The sequence below is a fragment of the Salarias fasciatus genome, chromosome 8 (assembly GCF_902148845.1).
Source record: "Salarias fasciatus chromosome 8, fSalaFa1.1, whole genome shotgun sequence".
In the NCBI taxonomy this organism is placed as follows: domain Eukaryota; kingdom Metazoa; phylum Chordata; class Actinopteri; order Blenniiformes; family Blenniidae; genus Salarias; species Salarias fasciatus.
The window spans coordinates 11,393,782-11,408,273 of record NC_043752.1 but is presented as its reverse complement, the minus strand read 5'-3'; the positions used below and the strand labels follow the sequence as shown (position 1 = coordinate 11,408,273).

General features: G+C 44.4%; 2 protein-coding genes across 2 annotated transcripts; both read left to right on the top strand.

Annotated features, from left to right (window-relative positions):
• The first annotated feature begins 184 nt into the window (after positions 1–184).
• On the top strand, positions 185–6,062 carry LOC115393494 (uncharacterized). Its single transcript, XM_030098498.1, has 10 exons — positions 185–278; positions 943–3,191; positions 3,367–3,412; positions 3,524–3,664; positions 3,859–3,975; positions 4,222–4,311; positions 4,510–4,581; positions 4,676–4,792; positions 5,631–5,723; positions 5,941–6,062. The coding sequence occupies exons 2-10, from the start codon at positions 1,050–1,052 to the stop codon at positions 5,967–5,969; spliced, it is 2,847 nt and encodes a 948-aa protein (XP_029954358.1). The 5' UTR covers positions 185–278; positions 943–1,049; the 3' UTR covers positions 5,970–6,062.
• A 380-nt stretch (positions 6,063–6,442) lies between these two features.
• eif3c (eukaryotic translation initiation factor 3, subunit C) lies at positions 6,443–13,902 on the top strand. The gene is made up of 23 exons (XM_030098217.1): positions 6,443–6,561; positions 8,139–8,256; positions 8,345–8,410; positions 8,505–8,694; positions 8,782–8,907; positions 9,029–9,080; positions 9,296–9,414; positions 9,507–9,637; positions 9,819–9,969; positions 10,184–10,287; positions 10,402–10,543; positions 10,731–10,856; positions 10,975–11,068; positions 11,183–11,370; positions 11,452–11,676; positions 11,764–11,955; positions 12,070–12,241; positions 12,324–12,483; positions 12,570–12,635; positions 12,753–12,840; positions 12,935–13,100; positions 13,301–13,342; positions 13,569–13,902. The coding sequence occupies exons 2-23, from the start codon at positions 8,159–8,161 to the stop codon at positions 13,646–13,648; spliced, it is 2,778 nt and encodes a 925-aa protein (XP_029954077.1). The 5' UTR covers positions 6,443–6,561; positions 8,139–8,158; the 3' UTR covers positions 13,649–13,902.
• The last annotated feature ends 590 nt before the right edge of the window (positions 13,903–14,492 follow it).

Genomic DNA, 14,492 nt, shown 5'->3' with positions numbered 1-14,492 from the left:
CATTCATTAGCACGCTTCCTCTGGAACACAAGGAGTGACGTGAAGGAAAACAAGCCACCAGTAGGAGGCAGTGGTGCCGTAAAGCGAAGCAGGTTAACCGGAAGTACAATGAAGGGATCAGGAGAAGAAGAAAAGCCGTCCAATGAGCGTCAAGCTGACTGACGTTTGTCTGTGGTTTAAACAGAAGCGCCTGTGGAGGTGAAGCAAACTTTTTAAAATCTCTTTCTAGCTGAATGTAAATAAGACAACGATTCTCCGCGGAAGCGCCTGTTCGGAAGGTCAGTAAATGCAGGGATGTTGAAGCGGCCTCGTTCCGGCCGGTTTTACTTCGTTGGTGAATTTGTGCTTTACTCTGACGTTGCTTGTCACCTCCAACTGATCTGACAAACTTTGTTTTTTTATCGATAAAATATCCCAAAAATATCGAACTGAAAAACTCACAGCAATGGGTTTATTGGAGTTCTGTCCGTCGTGTGTCTGGATTTGCGTTTGTTTTACTTTTCTCCGCAAGTTTGAGTATTTTGTGACTCCGGTGTGTGTGTCTGTGAACGTGTGTTTCGTGCTGTTTGGCTCCTTCTCGCCTTGATTCTTCATTTATTGACGTATTCAATACCGATCAATTACGACAACGAGTAATTTTAGTGCAGCGGGCATTTCTAAGTTGATTATTCTGGTAAATCGTGGGGAAAAAAGTAGTATGAAACTAACTTACGTACACGTTAGTAAAGCAGATACAATTTAATCAGATCTCAAAGTCAGACATTTTTTGGTTTAAGTCACTGACACTTATTCTCTTGATAAAGTACTCCACACGTTTGTTGTAAATGTACGTTTTTCTTTGCAGTTTCTGTTTATTCCCCATGCCGCAATATTAACTCTAAGTGTGCATAAAATAATGATTTACAGAAGATGGATGAATTAATTTAATCTTTCAATCCACAGGCTCTCCACACAGAGTTTTGAGAAGAACCTGATGTTTGAAGACGTCTCCAAAAAAAGAGAACCCTGTTCTAACACTGTGTGTGAAAGTAAAGAATTTCTAACCAATCATGGCCAACGAAACTGTGGAAACCTCATGTACCGAGGAAGATGACTTCCATGAAAACATTCCACCCGGGCCCAGTGGGACTCTCTGCACCGTGTCAACCCCAGCTTCAACAAATCAAGGCAAAGTAAATCCACCGCTCCCTGAAATGCCGTCTGCTCTAACGCCATTTTTTAAATACATGAATATTGCCAATAAGTGCCATTCTCCAAAACCCTTAAAATGTGTGAACAATCCTGTTCAGGGTGTGCCTGAGTTGCGTTTTGGTGCTGGTGGCTCGGGTTCAGCTTCAGCTTCAAGTTGGCTCTTTGATGAAGTTTTACCAGAGATGAGTTTCCTTGATGATACATGTGACTTGGGTTCACCCTGTAACAGTCGCCTGTGTGCGACCAGCAACGCCTCTCATCCTGTGATTGTCACTGCAGTCAAAACCCCTCCTGAAAAGAGTCCCGAAGCCCCTCCTGAATTATTCAGTCGTGACGTCAGACTGTCCTGGCTGGATGTTAAGAACTTTTCAGAAATTACCCTCCTTGATGAGACGCATGAAAATCAGTCACCACCAGCTGCACAAATGCTTCCCAACAATTCTAACCAGGGTGTTGAATTCAACGACTCTACGTCAAAGCTCAGTGGACCAACAGATCCACAACCTGGTCAGTCAGCCGTCAGTCAGAGTGAGGAGTCGCCACGTTTGAGTGTCCAGTCAGACAAGTGTGTGGAGGACAACCCACCGAAAACATCCTTGGTCGACAATCCAGACGTTACAGGGGGCAGTGTTTTGGAAAGCAGCAAATCTCGATTGGAGAAAAGAGGAGAAACTTTTGACGAAATTCAGATGTCATCATTGGAAAATACATCATGTTCCCAACCAGCAAACATAACGTACAATTTAAGCTGTGGAAGCATGTCTGCTCAGGATGCACAGTTGTCTACCTCAGATATGAAGTGTAACCCAAACACCACCAAGACGCCGCCGAGCCCAAGCACAGCTGGTGCTGCAAATGGCACATTTACACTTTCGCAACCATCGAATGGCACATTTACACTTTCGCAACCATCAAATGGCACAATTACACTTTCGGACCAATCAAATCTGAGTCTCTCTTCTGTGTTAAGCGGTACCGCTCCAATGTCTCCTCTTCAGAATCACACGATTGATTTACCCCAACCTGATGTGATGAATCCGGAAATGAAGAGCGATGCTGCGGATCACACACGTTCATTCCCCACTGAAATGCCCCTCATTAAGAATCCCATGTGCTCTGCTGTTAGAGAAAGTGATTCAAGTGATGTGCCACACAGCTCTACAGAAAGCCGATCTCCTCAGAAATGCAGTGGAAGCCCTGCTGTGGAGGAACCCGTTGCGCTCCAAAACACTGTTGAGTGTGAGAAACTATCAACACAGAACGTCTCAGTAAGTTTGTTAGAGTCGAGCTCAACTGACCACCATCAGGAAAAGATGGACAAGCACTCTCCTCAAACCTGTAATCTAACCACGAGCCTTAAAGAAGGCCCTCCAGAGGAGTCTGGGAGTAGTGGGACAGGATCTGCCACAAATCCGACTGATGAAGCCGGCAAGCGTGAAGACATATGTGAAGTTGATCCGGTTTTAGGTGCGTCGCCAGCAGCTGCTCGACGTGAAAGTGAAGATCACTCCAAATCTGGACTCGCTTTATTTGATTACTCCGCCAACTCCATCAACCATCAAAGCTTAATTACAGAGACCAGCAAAGCTCACACCTTCGATCTAGATGAGACTTTAGATTTGGAGGGGAAGGCTCTTGTCACTTCAACACCAATAGTAAACTGTAAAGTGTTGAGCGGAATTCCCCAGCATGAGGAGGGCAGGAACCCAGCAGTACAGAAAAAGCTGCTGGATGAAGATCCCGTCAAACCCGCTGCTCAGGCGGCGCCTCAAGCTCTGCCAAACCTCGCCAGTGACCATAAAGCACTGTTGAAGCAGCAAACCAGCGTTGCAAAACCACGTCTCCCTCCTCCAAAGCGTGCATCAGAATTGTTGAAGAACAGAGCGGCCTCCGCTCTTCCAGGACGTTTCCAGCTGGTGACCTCTGGCCCGCCCATGACGAGGCAAAGACTCCAAGCAGAGGCTTCCAGAAATGCAGCTGCTTCCGACGCACCAAAGAGGGTATTGCCTGAATTTACTCTATTTCTATATGTGTTTCTGTGGCGTTTGTGAAATCTCATTGCTTTTTTGTTGAATTGGTTGATTAGATCACATCCATCTTGCCTTCAATTTGCTGTTTTGTACGTGAAACCAAAAACAGCACACTAGATAACATTTTGTAATTGTGTTTTTAAAGACCATGGGAACGTCGGGCTCCTACAACTTGCGTGCTACAACAACAGGTATGCCTTTTATTGTTTTTAATTTACATTGCATGGATGCGCTCCGAATGTTAAAATGTCAACATGAGATCAGTCGGTTCATACTGTTTCCCCCCCTGGTGTTCTTGTCAGGATTAAAACTCCCAGGCTCGGGTTTGCCGAGGCCACAACAGAATGGTATTCCTTCAGGCATCCAGAGAATGGCCTCAGGTCTTAAAAAGCCTTCAGCCAGGGGCATTGCACAAGCTCCTGAGAAACTCCCTGAACCTGCAGGTAAATCGTGCCATTACCAGACCGTACGACTCCACTGTTTGCTGTACTATCAGCTACAGTTTGTCATTTTAAACTACTTTATTGATAATATTGGTATTTTTTTAAATTTCCTTTTACAAAGCATTCCAAATACACAGCCTGCTTGACTCATAATGTGCTTTTAGGTGTCCTAACATTCATTCTGGTCTGTGTAGTGATGCCATCGACTGCTGCTGCCTCATCAACTGCTTCTGATGCTGCCAGCAGAGCCAGGGCCCTGAAACCGGCTATAAAAAGTCAAAAAGCCGGGACTACGAAATCCCAGGCTCAAGGTAAGTTGGCTTCGAGCCAAGATGCCGTTATTGAGCGTTATGAGGCAGGTTTATCTGCAGCCCCGTCACATAAGACATCTGTGAGCAAAAGTGGATTTCCTCCCATTCAATACCAGGAGACATACACCTTTTGTAGTGTTTGCATTGTTGAATAGTTTTGTAACTTAAACCGCCACAGTATAAATCAGCATATCCCACAATCCAACCAGGTTTTATGTAATGGTTTCTGTCCATGTGTGCATTCAGCTGCAACTCCTGGGCCAAAGACTTTACAATCAAAGAAGCATCCGTTGCCGAGAAACGAAGCCGTGCCGTCATCAAAGAAGCCAAAAATGGGTAAATATTGAGTTGTTGATGAAAAAGAAAATGCCAACTACCAAGGGTTTATATTGGTCAGGTTTACACAGAGAATCATTTTGAGACCTGTTGCTAATGTTAGTTATGTGAATGTTTAACTGGGATTTTTTCAGGTTTGGAAATTAGAGTTTACCTTAACACACACTCTCAATGTACTATCTCTCTTTGTCTCCTCAGATGCTGTTTCATCACGCAACCCTGAGTCCTCGGCAGCTTGTCAGACCGACGGTTGCAATGACCAAACATGCGGTGTGTTCCTACTCTTATCACAGAAGTTTTAAATAAATTGTCTCGTTGTGAACCTCGGTCTGTCCTGCTAACTTATTTTTCCACGTGATTTCAGATGCGGCAGTGCCATCAAGTGCTGCCGGGTCGTCATCTGGTTGTGATGCTGCCACCAGAGCCCTGAAACCGCCGGCAAAGACTCAGAAAGCGGTGACGACTAAATCCCAGGCTCATGGTAAGTCAACGTCAGGATGAACTGTTTGGTCTCATGAGACGACCTGACACTCAGCCGTCCTCAGACTGAGAGAATACATCCAGAGGTCGCAGGCATCTGTTTGATGTGTTTTGGTTTTCCTTTTACTGAGGTCCCTGAAGCCATTTTGACTCATCCCTTCATGGCTTCCTGGGGAAAGTAACTGTACAGTTCTACTTGTTTTGGAAAATGTTGGGTCTGTAAGTCTCAAACAAAGACATGTTTGGCATTCTGACTACTTAGGAAGATGAAGGCTGCTCAGCTTTAGTTTCTAATCTGTCAAGGAAAAATCTTGGGAGGCTAAATTATTAAAATACAAGTGGGAGAATGTTCAGAGATGACCAATAAAGGAATTTCAGCAGTTTGTAACTACAGGTTTTATTCTGACAGAATGATACAAGTTCAACATGACAGGCTTTTCTTTCCCTTACAGGACAGCAAAAAGATGAAGGTTACCTCTTCCCCACAGTAGCTCAAATCCATCCATATACTTTACGACTTTATCCAATACAAGGTGATTTTTCCAAACAAGTAAATCCAGACAGACTCCACCTTGTTGAGAAAGACCCTTTGAGGACCAGATGTTCTGACCTGGATGAATTGGGATAAATCTTATTCCCTCACTTGATAAGTGGCACTTTTACCCCAAAGCTGCCTTATGCCGGCGCATAGTGTCTACTTGACACTTTATAGTAATGTAGTGATATCCTGAATTGAGGAGGGGAAAATCATCTTGTATAGACGTGGTGAAATTCAGAATGTGAAATTAATTTCTTGACCTTTTTTGCTCCACATGTTGATAAGTCTGTATTGTGTCTAGGTTGTGCCAACTGCACTCTGTTGGAAAAGCAAAACAAAGTGATGGCCGAAGAAAACAAAGTGATGGCAGAAGAAATAAAGAGGCTGAACGAAGGTATGGATCACTGCTGCGGCTTTGAACTTGACTGCTGTTACGTTAGTGTGTCGAATGAGTTGTTCTGGTCTATAGTGACTGCATGCATGTGTCTCGGGCTGGTTTGACTGTAACCACATTCAAAAGAAGCTGAACTTCACAACATCAGACCATACAAGTTGTTGAATATTTGTGTCTGGCTCATACTAAGTGCTGATTTTTTTTTTCCCCCCTTCAGAGCTGCTGAAATTACAGACAAGAAAATAAAAGAAATGGACTCAAATGTTATTTTAAAAGTTGTATTTTTTTTAATCAAGAATGTATTTAATAAAGAACATTTTAGTCACGAAGAATGTGCACAATTGCTTTACTTTATGTCTTGCTTTACCAGTTTTGCTTCGTTTTGTGTTTACTAAGATACTTTTTTTTTTTCTCCCATTCATTTGCTTCCACTGTATAAACTGTATGATACAATGCAAAGAATGCCAATAGAACTAAGGCGATGTGCTGTATCTGTGTTACAGAGCACGGTGGATGTTTGTTTATGTTTATGCTTTTGGATTTCATCCTGAGAAAATAAATATGCTTTAAATTTTATCAGTGACGTGTGAGTGTGTATATTTAATAAGTGTTCATATTAAACTGGTCTCGGTGATTGGCGGTGTATGACTTTTGGCCGCTAGGCGGCAGTAGCCGTTTCATGCTCGTGTTGATCTCCGGACCGGAAGCGGCTCCACCGTCTCTACCTTTTCCGGCGCGGCCGCCGCACGCTTCGTCTGTCCGCTCTACAGCCAAACTGGATTTTATAACAATCACACACAGACAGACACATCGCAGCATCTTCTCCACGAGGACGTAGGTGAGTCTGACTGAGTAGTTGTCGAACTTTTGTGTGACTAGTTCTCCTCAATAAAGAGTCTGAACCGGCTTCACGCGCCAGGAGGCCGCTTCGCCTTCCCGGTGCATTAGCTTAGCTTACGTTAGCTTAGCAACGACCACCGCACCACGTTACTGTCGAGACACTTCTGTATCAACGACAAGGTCTTCCATAAAATATTGCGGCGTGTTTTTAAATTATGTATAATTAACTCGTCGCGCGATTAACTGCATTTGTGATGGTTTTTAGCTGTTTAGATGACGTGATGCCCATCTGGTAAATCTACGTGTTGTTAGCTTAACGGCACAGCTAGCGCTGATGTAATCTAAAATCTTGCAATCCATGCGAGCCCCTGATTTTATCTAAAAAAGGAGACGTAAGGTAATTTAATTCAGGAAACACAGCGTTTAACGTGTCATAGTCGCTGCAAAATATCATAGGCTTGGTCACATGCGTATGTGTAGACTATGTTTTTGTCAGTCAATCAATCAATCAATTTATTTTTGTGTAGCCCAGTATCACAACAACAGTTGCCTCAGAGGGCTTCAAGATGTTACATTGGTTGGTAAAAATAAAAACAGTGAATAAGCATAATGTTAATATGTCAAATTCACAGTAACGAGACAAAACGAAGCAACCACCGCCTTAGATCCTCACATCCGGCAAGAAAAAACTCCAAAAACCCAGTGGGAAAAGAAGAAATCTTGAGGAGAACCACAGTATGGAGGGATCCCACTCCCAGGGACGGACAGCTTTGGCAACAGCTAGCATGAGATAGGACTATGTTGAGTACAGTCCGTTGGACGTTCCAGCACAAGAACCACGGATCCCTTTGTGAAATATTTTGAGAAAGGCAGATTGCATACAGGGAAATATTAATTTATACAAAGGTTTGAACGATGGGAAAATCAGCGCAGAGTTGCAAAACATTGTGAATGTCCATCCGTCATAAGTGTAGAGTTAATATTGTTAGAGAAAACTTATTTTACATTCTCATATTCTCTGACCTATCTGATGTATGATTTGACAGTTTGACAAGAATTTTTTTTCTCTAACTACAAACAAGGTGTTATGTTATTTTGATGTCCTGGTAGGAAAATGTATCAGTGTTTAAAAATAATATTTTATCCCCCCAAAAAAGTATGTTGATGTGAATGATATAATTGTATTTTTCAATCTTGAATCATAGGAAAAGTTCCAAATATAAATATTGATATATCGTAAGCACTGAACAGGCTTATGGGGTGAGTGAAGAATTTTATGCAAAACATCAAGAGAAGAACATAAAGCACACTCAATGAGGTGCAACTCGGCACCAAAAAAGAGCCTGAATCTCATTTTAATCACAGTATAAGTACATAATAAACAATTTCACTTTGACAAACACCCCAAAGAGGAGTACAGCTCCAGATGTCTTACCTGGAGGCTTTAGTTTGTTTTGTTTGTTTTTTTTGGCAGTGTAATTTTTTAAGTGTCCATTAGGAAGTTTTTAGGTATAGCTATGACCTCCTGTTTGAATTTGTTTTGAACAATATAAATTGTTTTATTTCGCCTTACAGATTGACGCCTACCTTCCACAATGTCTCGTTTCTTCGCTACCGGGTCTGACAGTGAGTCAGAGGAGTCCTCATCCGCCGATGAGATCACCCCGAAAGCACCCGGGACTACATTCAAACAGTCAGTGGAACGCTCAATACATGGCACATCAGTGACATTTAAAATATTCTTTCTGAATTCATCTCTGTCACTCTTTATGTTCCCGCAGGTCACTGCTTCTGAGTGACGATGAGGAGGACACCAAGAGAGTGGTGCGCAGCGCCAAAGACAAACGGTTCGTCTCATCGCTTTGTCCGTTCTTAAACATTCTGAGGACTATCCATCTTGTCTGTTTGGCTCTGATATATGGAGTTTCCTTTCGTTTATAGATTTGAAGAGTTGACCAACCTGATAAAAACCATCCGTAACGCCATGAAGATTCGGGACATGGCCAAATGTCTGGAGGAGTTTGAGTTGCTGTGTCGAGCCTTCCTCAAAAGCAAAAATATAGTGGACAAAGAGGGCGTTCCCTCTTTTTATATCCGTCTCCTGGCTGATTTGGAGGACTATTTGAATCAGGTCAGTAGTTTGACATTAAATGAACAACTCCTGGAAAGCTAATTTGGCAACATTTGCACCTGCTAATCAATATTATTTATTCTGAAGCTTTGGGAGGACAAAGAGGGAAAGAAGAAGATGAACAAAAACAATGCAAAAGCCCTCAGCACTCTCCGGCAAAAGATCCGCAAGTACAACCGGGATTACGAAACAGAGATTGCTGCATACAAAGAGGTAATTCCAGCCGTCACTGTGAGTCAGGACTGGGCAGCCTCCTGCTGTGGATGTGTAAAAGTGGATATGGATGATCAGGCGGTGTAAACAACTATTAGATAATCTCCTCTGTTTCTGTTAGAACCCACAAGAATCTGCTGATGAGGAGGAGGAGAGGGAGCCTGAGGATTCTGGTAAGCAGACTGTTGGAATATTGTAATGACTGTGATAAACGTACAGGAACGTCTGCACACGTCTGCAACAGCTTGCCTTGATTTTGTGACCCCCAGCTCGTCGACATCCTTACATGAGTCACAAACTTTCATAGTGAAAATATTTCTGCCTGCAGATAAATGCGTCAGTTTTCTGTAGGCCTCATTTTTGACTCTGACTGTGATATGTCTTCAAGGTTCCTCGTCCGACAGCGACGGAGGTGACGATGGCGTTTCAGCCAAGTCATTCTTAAAGAAAAAGCCAGAGTCGGCTCCAGAAGCCAGCAAGTTCCTCAAGACTGCCAAGGGATCCGGGGTAAAAAGGCCACGATCTGACTCGGCGCGAGGCACAAAGCACTTTATAAATACCTCATCTTAAAATGACAATCACTCTTCTCCGTCTCGCAGGATGAGTCGTCTTCCAGCGACGAAGATGACGATGATGAAGGCTGGAGCTCCGACACCGTCGACAGTGGCAGCGAGAGTTCAGACGACGGTGAAGGAAAGAGCTCCTCTCTGGCCAGGGTCTTCCTCAAGAAGTGAGTTTCTCTGCTTTTTTTTGCTTGAAAGGTAAATAAAATGAATGAATGTTTCCTGTGCTGAGCCAGAAGTGACAATCTCAGATATTTCATTAAAATCATTGGATAATCCATGAAATCATCACCAGTTTCAGCCTGAAATGACTTTTGAATAACGCTGGACGTGATGTTTCCCTCCCAGAACCCAAGAGGGTGAAAAGGGTGAAAAGAAGGTCGGAAAGAGGAAGAAGCTGAAGAAGAAGGAGCGTATGGAGGAGGACATTGAGGAGGAGGGAGGAGAGGAGGGTGAAGGAGCCTGGGAAAAGGTCAAGGGAGGCGTCCCGCTGGTCAAGGTACGGAGGCGTTGCGATGAAATAATGTTGCTTTCTTGTAAAATGTTAAAATGAAGTAAATTATTTCATATAGTTGAGGATCAGCTGTTCACTTTTTCATGAAGCAAAGATGATGCTTCTTTCTTTTTTCTTTTTTTTTTTAATAAAAATATGTGCCATAACAGGAATAAAAAACATTCATTATTTGTTGTTTTATGTTGCTGTCCTCAATTAGGAGAAGCCTAAGATGTTCGCAAAGGGCACTGAGATCAATGTGCCAGTCGTGGTGAAGAAGCTCAATGAAATCCTGCAGGCAAGAGGCAAGAAGGGCACAGACAGGTAACCGCCGCTCCCTCAAGTCCTCCCTTGATTTATTCCTTTTGCCAAATAAACATCAAGATGACTGACGGTGGTCGTCGGTGTTTCTTTGATTTCTTTCTTTCCCTCTTCCAGAGCTGCCCAGATTGAGCTGCTCCATGCTCTGGCAGCCATCGCAGCTGAGAACAACCTGGGCCAAGGCATCCTGGTCAAGATCAAGTTCAACATTATCGCCTCCCTGTATGACTACAATCCCAATTTGGCAGCTTTCATGAAGGTGAGACTGTTGTTTTAGAAATGTACAGTTCCCAGATTAAGCATCATCAATCACTGTCAACTTTTCATTAATAACATAGCTATTGTCTGACTGTCAGTAAATTACAGTGAGAGCACCAGAAGCAGTTTCAGATGGTATATCTGTCAGATTGGGACTCGGATTGTAAGTGTGCTTGTTTTTCTTGCAGCCTGACATGTGGAAGAAGTGCCTGGACTGTATTGACGAGCTGCTGGACATCCTCTTTGAACACAACGACATCTTCATTGGAGAGAACATCGCAGAGGACAGTGAGAACCTGAACATCTCTGAACAGGTGGCCTGTCGTTTTTTTTTTTTTTTTTTTTTTTTTTTTTTTGCTTGTGTCGAGTTCGCTCAGACTGATGTATTGCAACAACAACAAAAAACCTTGCATTGTGTGTGTGTTTTTTCAGCCTTTCCGTGTGCGTGGGTGTGTCTTAACGCTGGTGGAGAGGATGGATGAAGAGTTCACCAAGATCATGCAGAACACAGATCCTCACTCACAGGGTAAGTTTGTGATTAACATATGCGGTGTTGGGTCGCATGGTTAAAAGTGAAGCTTTAAGATTCTGGAGTTTTGTTTCAGAATTCGTACTTTATCCTCGTCTCCACTTCTTTCAGAATATGTTGACAACTTGAAGGACGAGGGGAGAGTTTGTTGCATTGTGGACCGGCTGCTCAACTACTTGGAGAACAAAGGAAGCACGGAGGAGATTTGCCGCGTCTACCTGCGCAGAATCATGCACACCTACTACAAGTTTGACTACAAAGCTCACCGGCGCAGCCTGGGCCTCCAGGGAGAATCCAAGGTAAGGAAACAGAAGGTGTCGGGGGGGGTTTGGGGGGGTTTCTGGAGAGATGTGCTGATCATCCGTCTGTTTGCCGCGCAGTCCGAACAGGACCAGGAGGAGAGCGAGGGCGAGGACAGCGCCGTGATCATGGACCGCCTCTGCAAGTTCATCTACGCCAAGGACCGCACCGACCGCATCCGGACCTGCGCCATCCTCTGCCACATCTACCACCACGCCCTCCACTCGCGCTGGTACCAGGCGCGCGACCTGATGCTGATGAGCCACCTGCAGGACAACATCCAGCACGCCGACCCGCCCGTGCAGGTGAGCGGGCGCCAAACGAGCTGCACTGGTCAGCGGCAGACGTGATGTTAAACCATCCTGTGTCTTTTGACTTGCTTTTTTTCTTAGATCCTGTACAACAGAACCATGGTGCAGCTTGGGATCTGTGCCTTCAGACAGGGCATGATCAAAGATGCCCACAATGCACTGCTGGACATCCAGTCGTCCGGCCGTGCCAAGGAGCTCCTGGGCCAAGGGCTGCTCATGAGGAACATGCAGGAGAGGAACGCAGAGCAGGAGAAGATCGAAAAGAGGCGACAAGTAAGTCTTCCGCTTACATGCTCGTAGCTTCGGTTCAGCTTTGTAAAGTTCAGGCAGAATGAAACGCGTCGTAGCTCAGATCAGCATCGTGACAGCGTTCGGCCTCCGTCGTAGGTGCCGTTCCACATGCACATCAACCTGGAGCTGCTGGAGTGCGTCTACCTGGTGTCAGCCATGCTGCTGGAGATCCCCTACATGGCTGCGCACGAGTTCGACGCACGCCGCAGGATGATCAGCAAGCAGTTCCATCACCAGCTGAGGGTCGGAGAGAGGCAGCCGCTGCTGGGTACGAAGCAAGTCCGTTCGGATTCTCAGAACGCTGTTATCGATGAGAGAATTGAGAGACGACGGCCGTGTTCCTCCTCCAGGACCCCCGGAGAGCATGAGGGAGCACGTGGTGGCAGCCAGCAAGGCCATGAAGATGGGAGACTGGCGAACCTGCCACTCCTTCATCATCAACGAGAAGATGAACAGTAAAGTCTGGGACCTGTTTCCTGAGACGCAGAGAGTGCGCGAGATGCTCGTCAGGTTGGTTCCAGATATTCTTGTGCATCTTTTCCCGAGTTACATCCAAGATATTTTTTGATTCCAACAACCTTGTTTACTTTTTGTAGGAAGATACAGGAGGAGTCTCTGAGGACTTATCTGTTCACGTACAGCAGCGTTTATGACTCCATCAGGTGAACGGCTTGATCATTATTGAACCCTTTTTTTTTTTCTTTTGAAACTCCAGTTTGTACTTGTAAAAACTAGGAATGCTTCTTTGTATTGATAGTCTCGTTCTTTTTCTCCTCCAGCATGGAAACCCTGTCAGAGATGTTCCAGCTGGAGATACCCACAGTTCACAGCATCATCAGCAAGATGATCATCAACGAGGAGCTGATGGTCAGTCCCTCTGTGTGGCTATAGGATTTAGAGGTCAGAAGATTTCTCTGTAGCGGCGTATTTGCGTGCTGAAGCTGTTTCCTGCCCGGTTCAGGCTTCGCTCGACCAGCCCACGCAGACGGTGGTGATGCACCGCACGGAGCCCACCTCCCTGCAGAACATGGCCCTGCAGCTGGCAGAGAAACTGGGCAGCCTGGTGGAGAACAACGAGCGCGTCTTCGACCTCAAGCAGGGCGTCTATGGAGGATATTTCAACAGAGGTGAGTTCAGACAACAGGCCTCAGGCGTACCAGTGTTTACTGCAAAGGCCTGCGATATCTTACAATCAGCTGTAAGACATTGTAGGACAGATTACATTGAGTTTTTTCTTTTTTTTTTTTTATATAAAGTACTTAAGGTATGTCATCTATCTCTTTTGCAATCAGTGATTATAGTTTTTTTCTTCTCTTTTGCATTACAGACCAGAAAGGTGGTTACCAACAGAAGCAGTCCTACAACCGAGGTGAGTTAATCCACTCTCCAGTTCTACCTGTTTACTCATTCCCGTTACGTTTTGGATGATTTGCCTTGTTGCGGTTTAATTAATTCCAAAGTTATGCAGCGTTTTAAGTGTGAAGTTTAAAGGTCGGTTATGCTGAAAGCATCAGTGGACTCTCCAGTGCGATTGGAGCGTTTGATGCATGATTAAACATGGCAGTAATGGTGTTTCCCTCTTTGCGTGGTCACAGATCAGAAAGGCTCTTACCAGCAGAAGCAGGGCGGCTACCAGCGAGGAGGCTACAGGAATCAGAACCAAAGCAACTACTGATCCGCAGACCCTTGAACGTCAGTCTTCATTCCATTACCGCATCGCCTGGGTCTTCTACACAATCAGAACTGCCAGCTCCGAGGTCACTTTTCTCTTTGCTGATGCATCAAATGAGGAGTTTTTCCAGTCCTGTCATCTCTGGATGCTTAGTTTTATCATTAAAGAAAATAACAGCTTTGCAGTGTGGCTCGGTTGTGTCAGGCAGACATGTCAAGTGTTATTAGCCTCTAAAATAAACAATTATTAATACTGTGTTTGACTTTTTTCTTGTATGAATTTAGTACAAACAAAAAAAGGACGGCTCATTTAAACTTGGTGTGTATGTGAAGCTCCCTGCAATAGAAAATCATTTCCCAAAGTCTCCCCAGTGACCTGCTGTCACTAGTATGAACCGGCTGACCTGTTACTGAAAACATGAGACCGAAGTCAGAGCAGCAATGAGTCGCGTTTACCCTGTCCTCAACTGAAGTCATGCAGAAAAGAAAATAGTCCACCAGGATTGGCATTAGGATTAGTTTCAGGTGATTAATGTTGTATATCTGACTTTCATACAATCAAAATTAAAAGGTGCCTTGAATTAGTGTAAAACTATTATAGAAAACTAGTTTTACCAGTGTGAAACTACTGTAATTTACAATGCACTGAGTTAGTATCTCAGCAGCTTCAATGATGGAGGCAGCACATGATGATTTTGCTGTAATTTCTTTCATTGACTAAAAACTTTTTGAGAAATGCCACAATCTCTCCTGATCCTCACTGTGCTGCCACAAAGTGGGTCAAGCCAGCAGCCAAAAACGCTAACCAGCAAACATCAAACTGTCACTGTTTAACCCAGAGTGGCTTT

What these genes read in the sequence shown, in the direction of transcription:
- LOC115393494 (XM_030098498.1), top strand. Translation starts at nt 1,050, where the DNA reads ATGGCCAACGAAACTGTGGAAACCTCATGTACCGAGGAAGATGACTTC. An exon ending in CTTGCGTGCTACAACAACAG is followed by an intron (nt 3,413 to 3,523) that starts GTATGCCTTTTA and finishes TGTTCTTGTCAG; the next exon opens with GATTAAAACTCCCAGGCTCG. An exon ending in GACTAAATCCCAGGCTCATG is followed by an intron (nt 4,793 to 5,630) that starts GTAAGTCAACGT and finishes TATTGTGTCTAG; the next exon opens with GTTGTGCCAACTGCACTCTG.
- eif3c (XM_030098217.1), top strand. Translation starts at nt 8,159, where the DNA reads ATGTCTCGTTTCTTCGCTACCGGGTCTGACAGTGAGTCAGAGGAGTCC. An exon ending in AGATTGCTGCATACAAAGAG is followed by an intron (nt 8,908 to 9,028) that starts GTAATTCCAGCC and finishes TGTTTCTGTTAG; the next exon opens with AACCCACAAGAATCTGCTGA. An exon ending in GAGGCGTCCCGCTGGTCAAG is followed by an intron (nt 9,970 to 10,183) that starts GTACGGAGGCGT and finishes GTCCTCAATTAG; the next exon opens with GAGAAGCCTAAGATGTTCGC.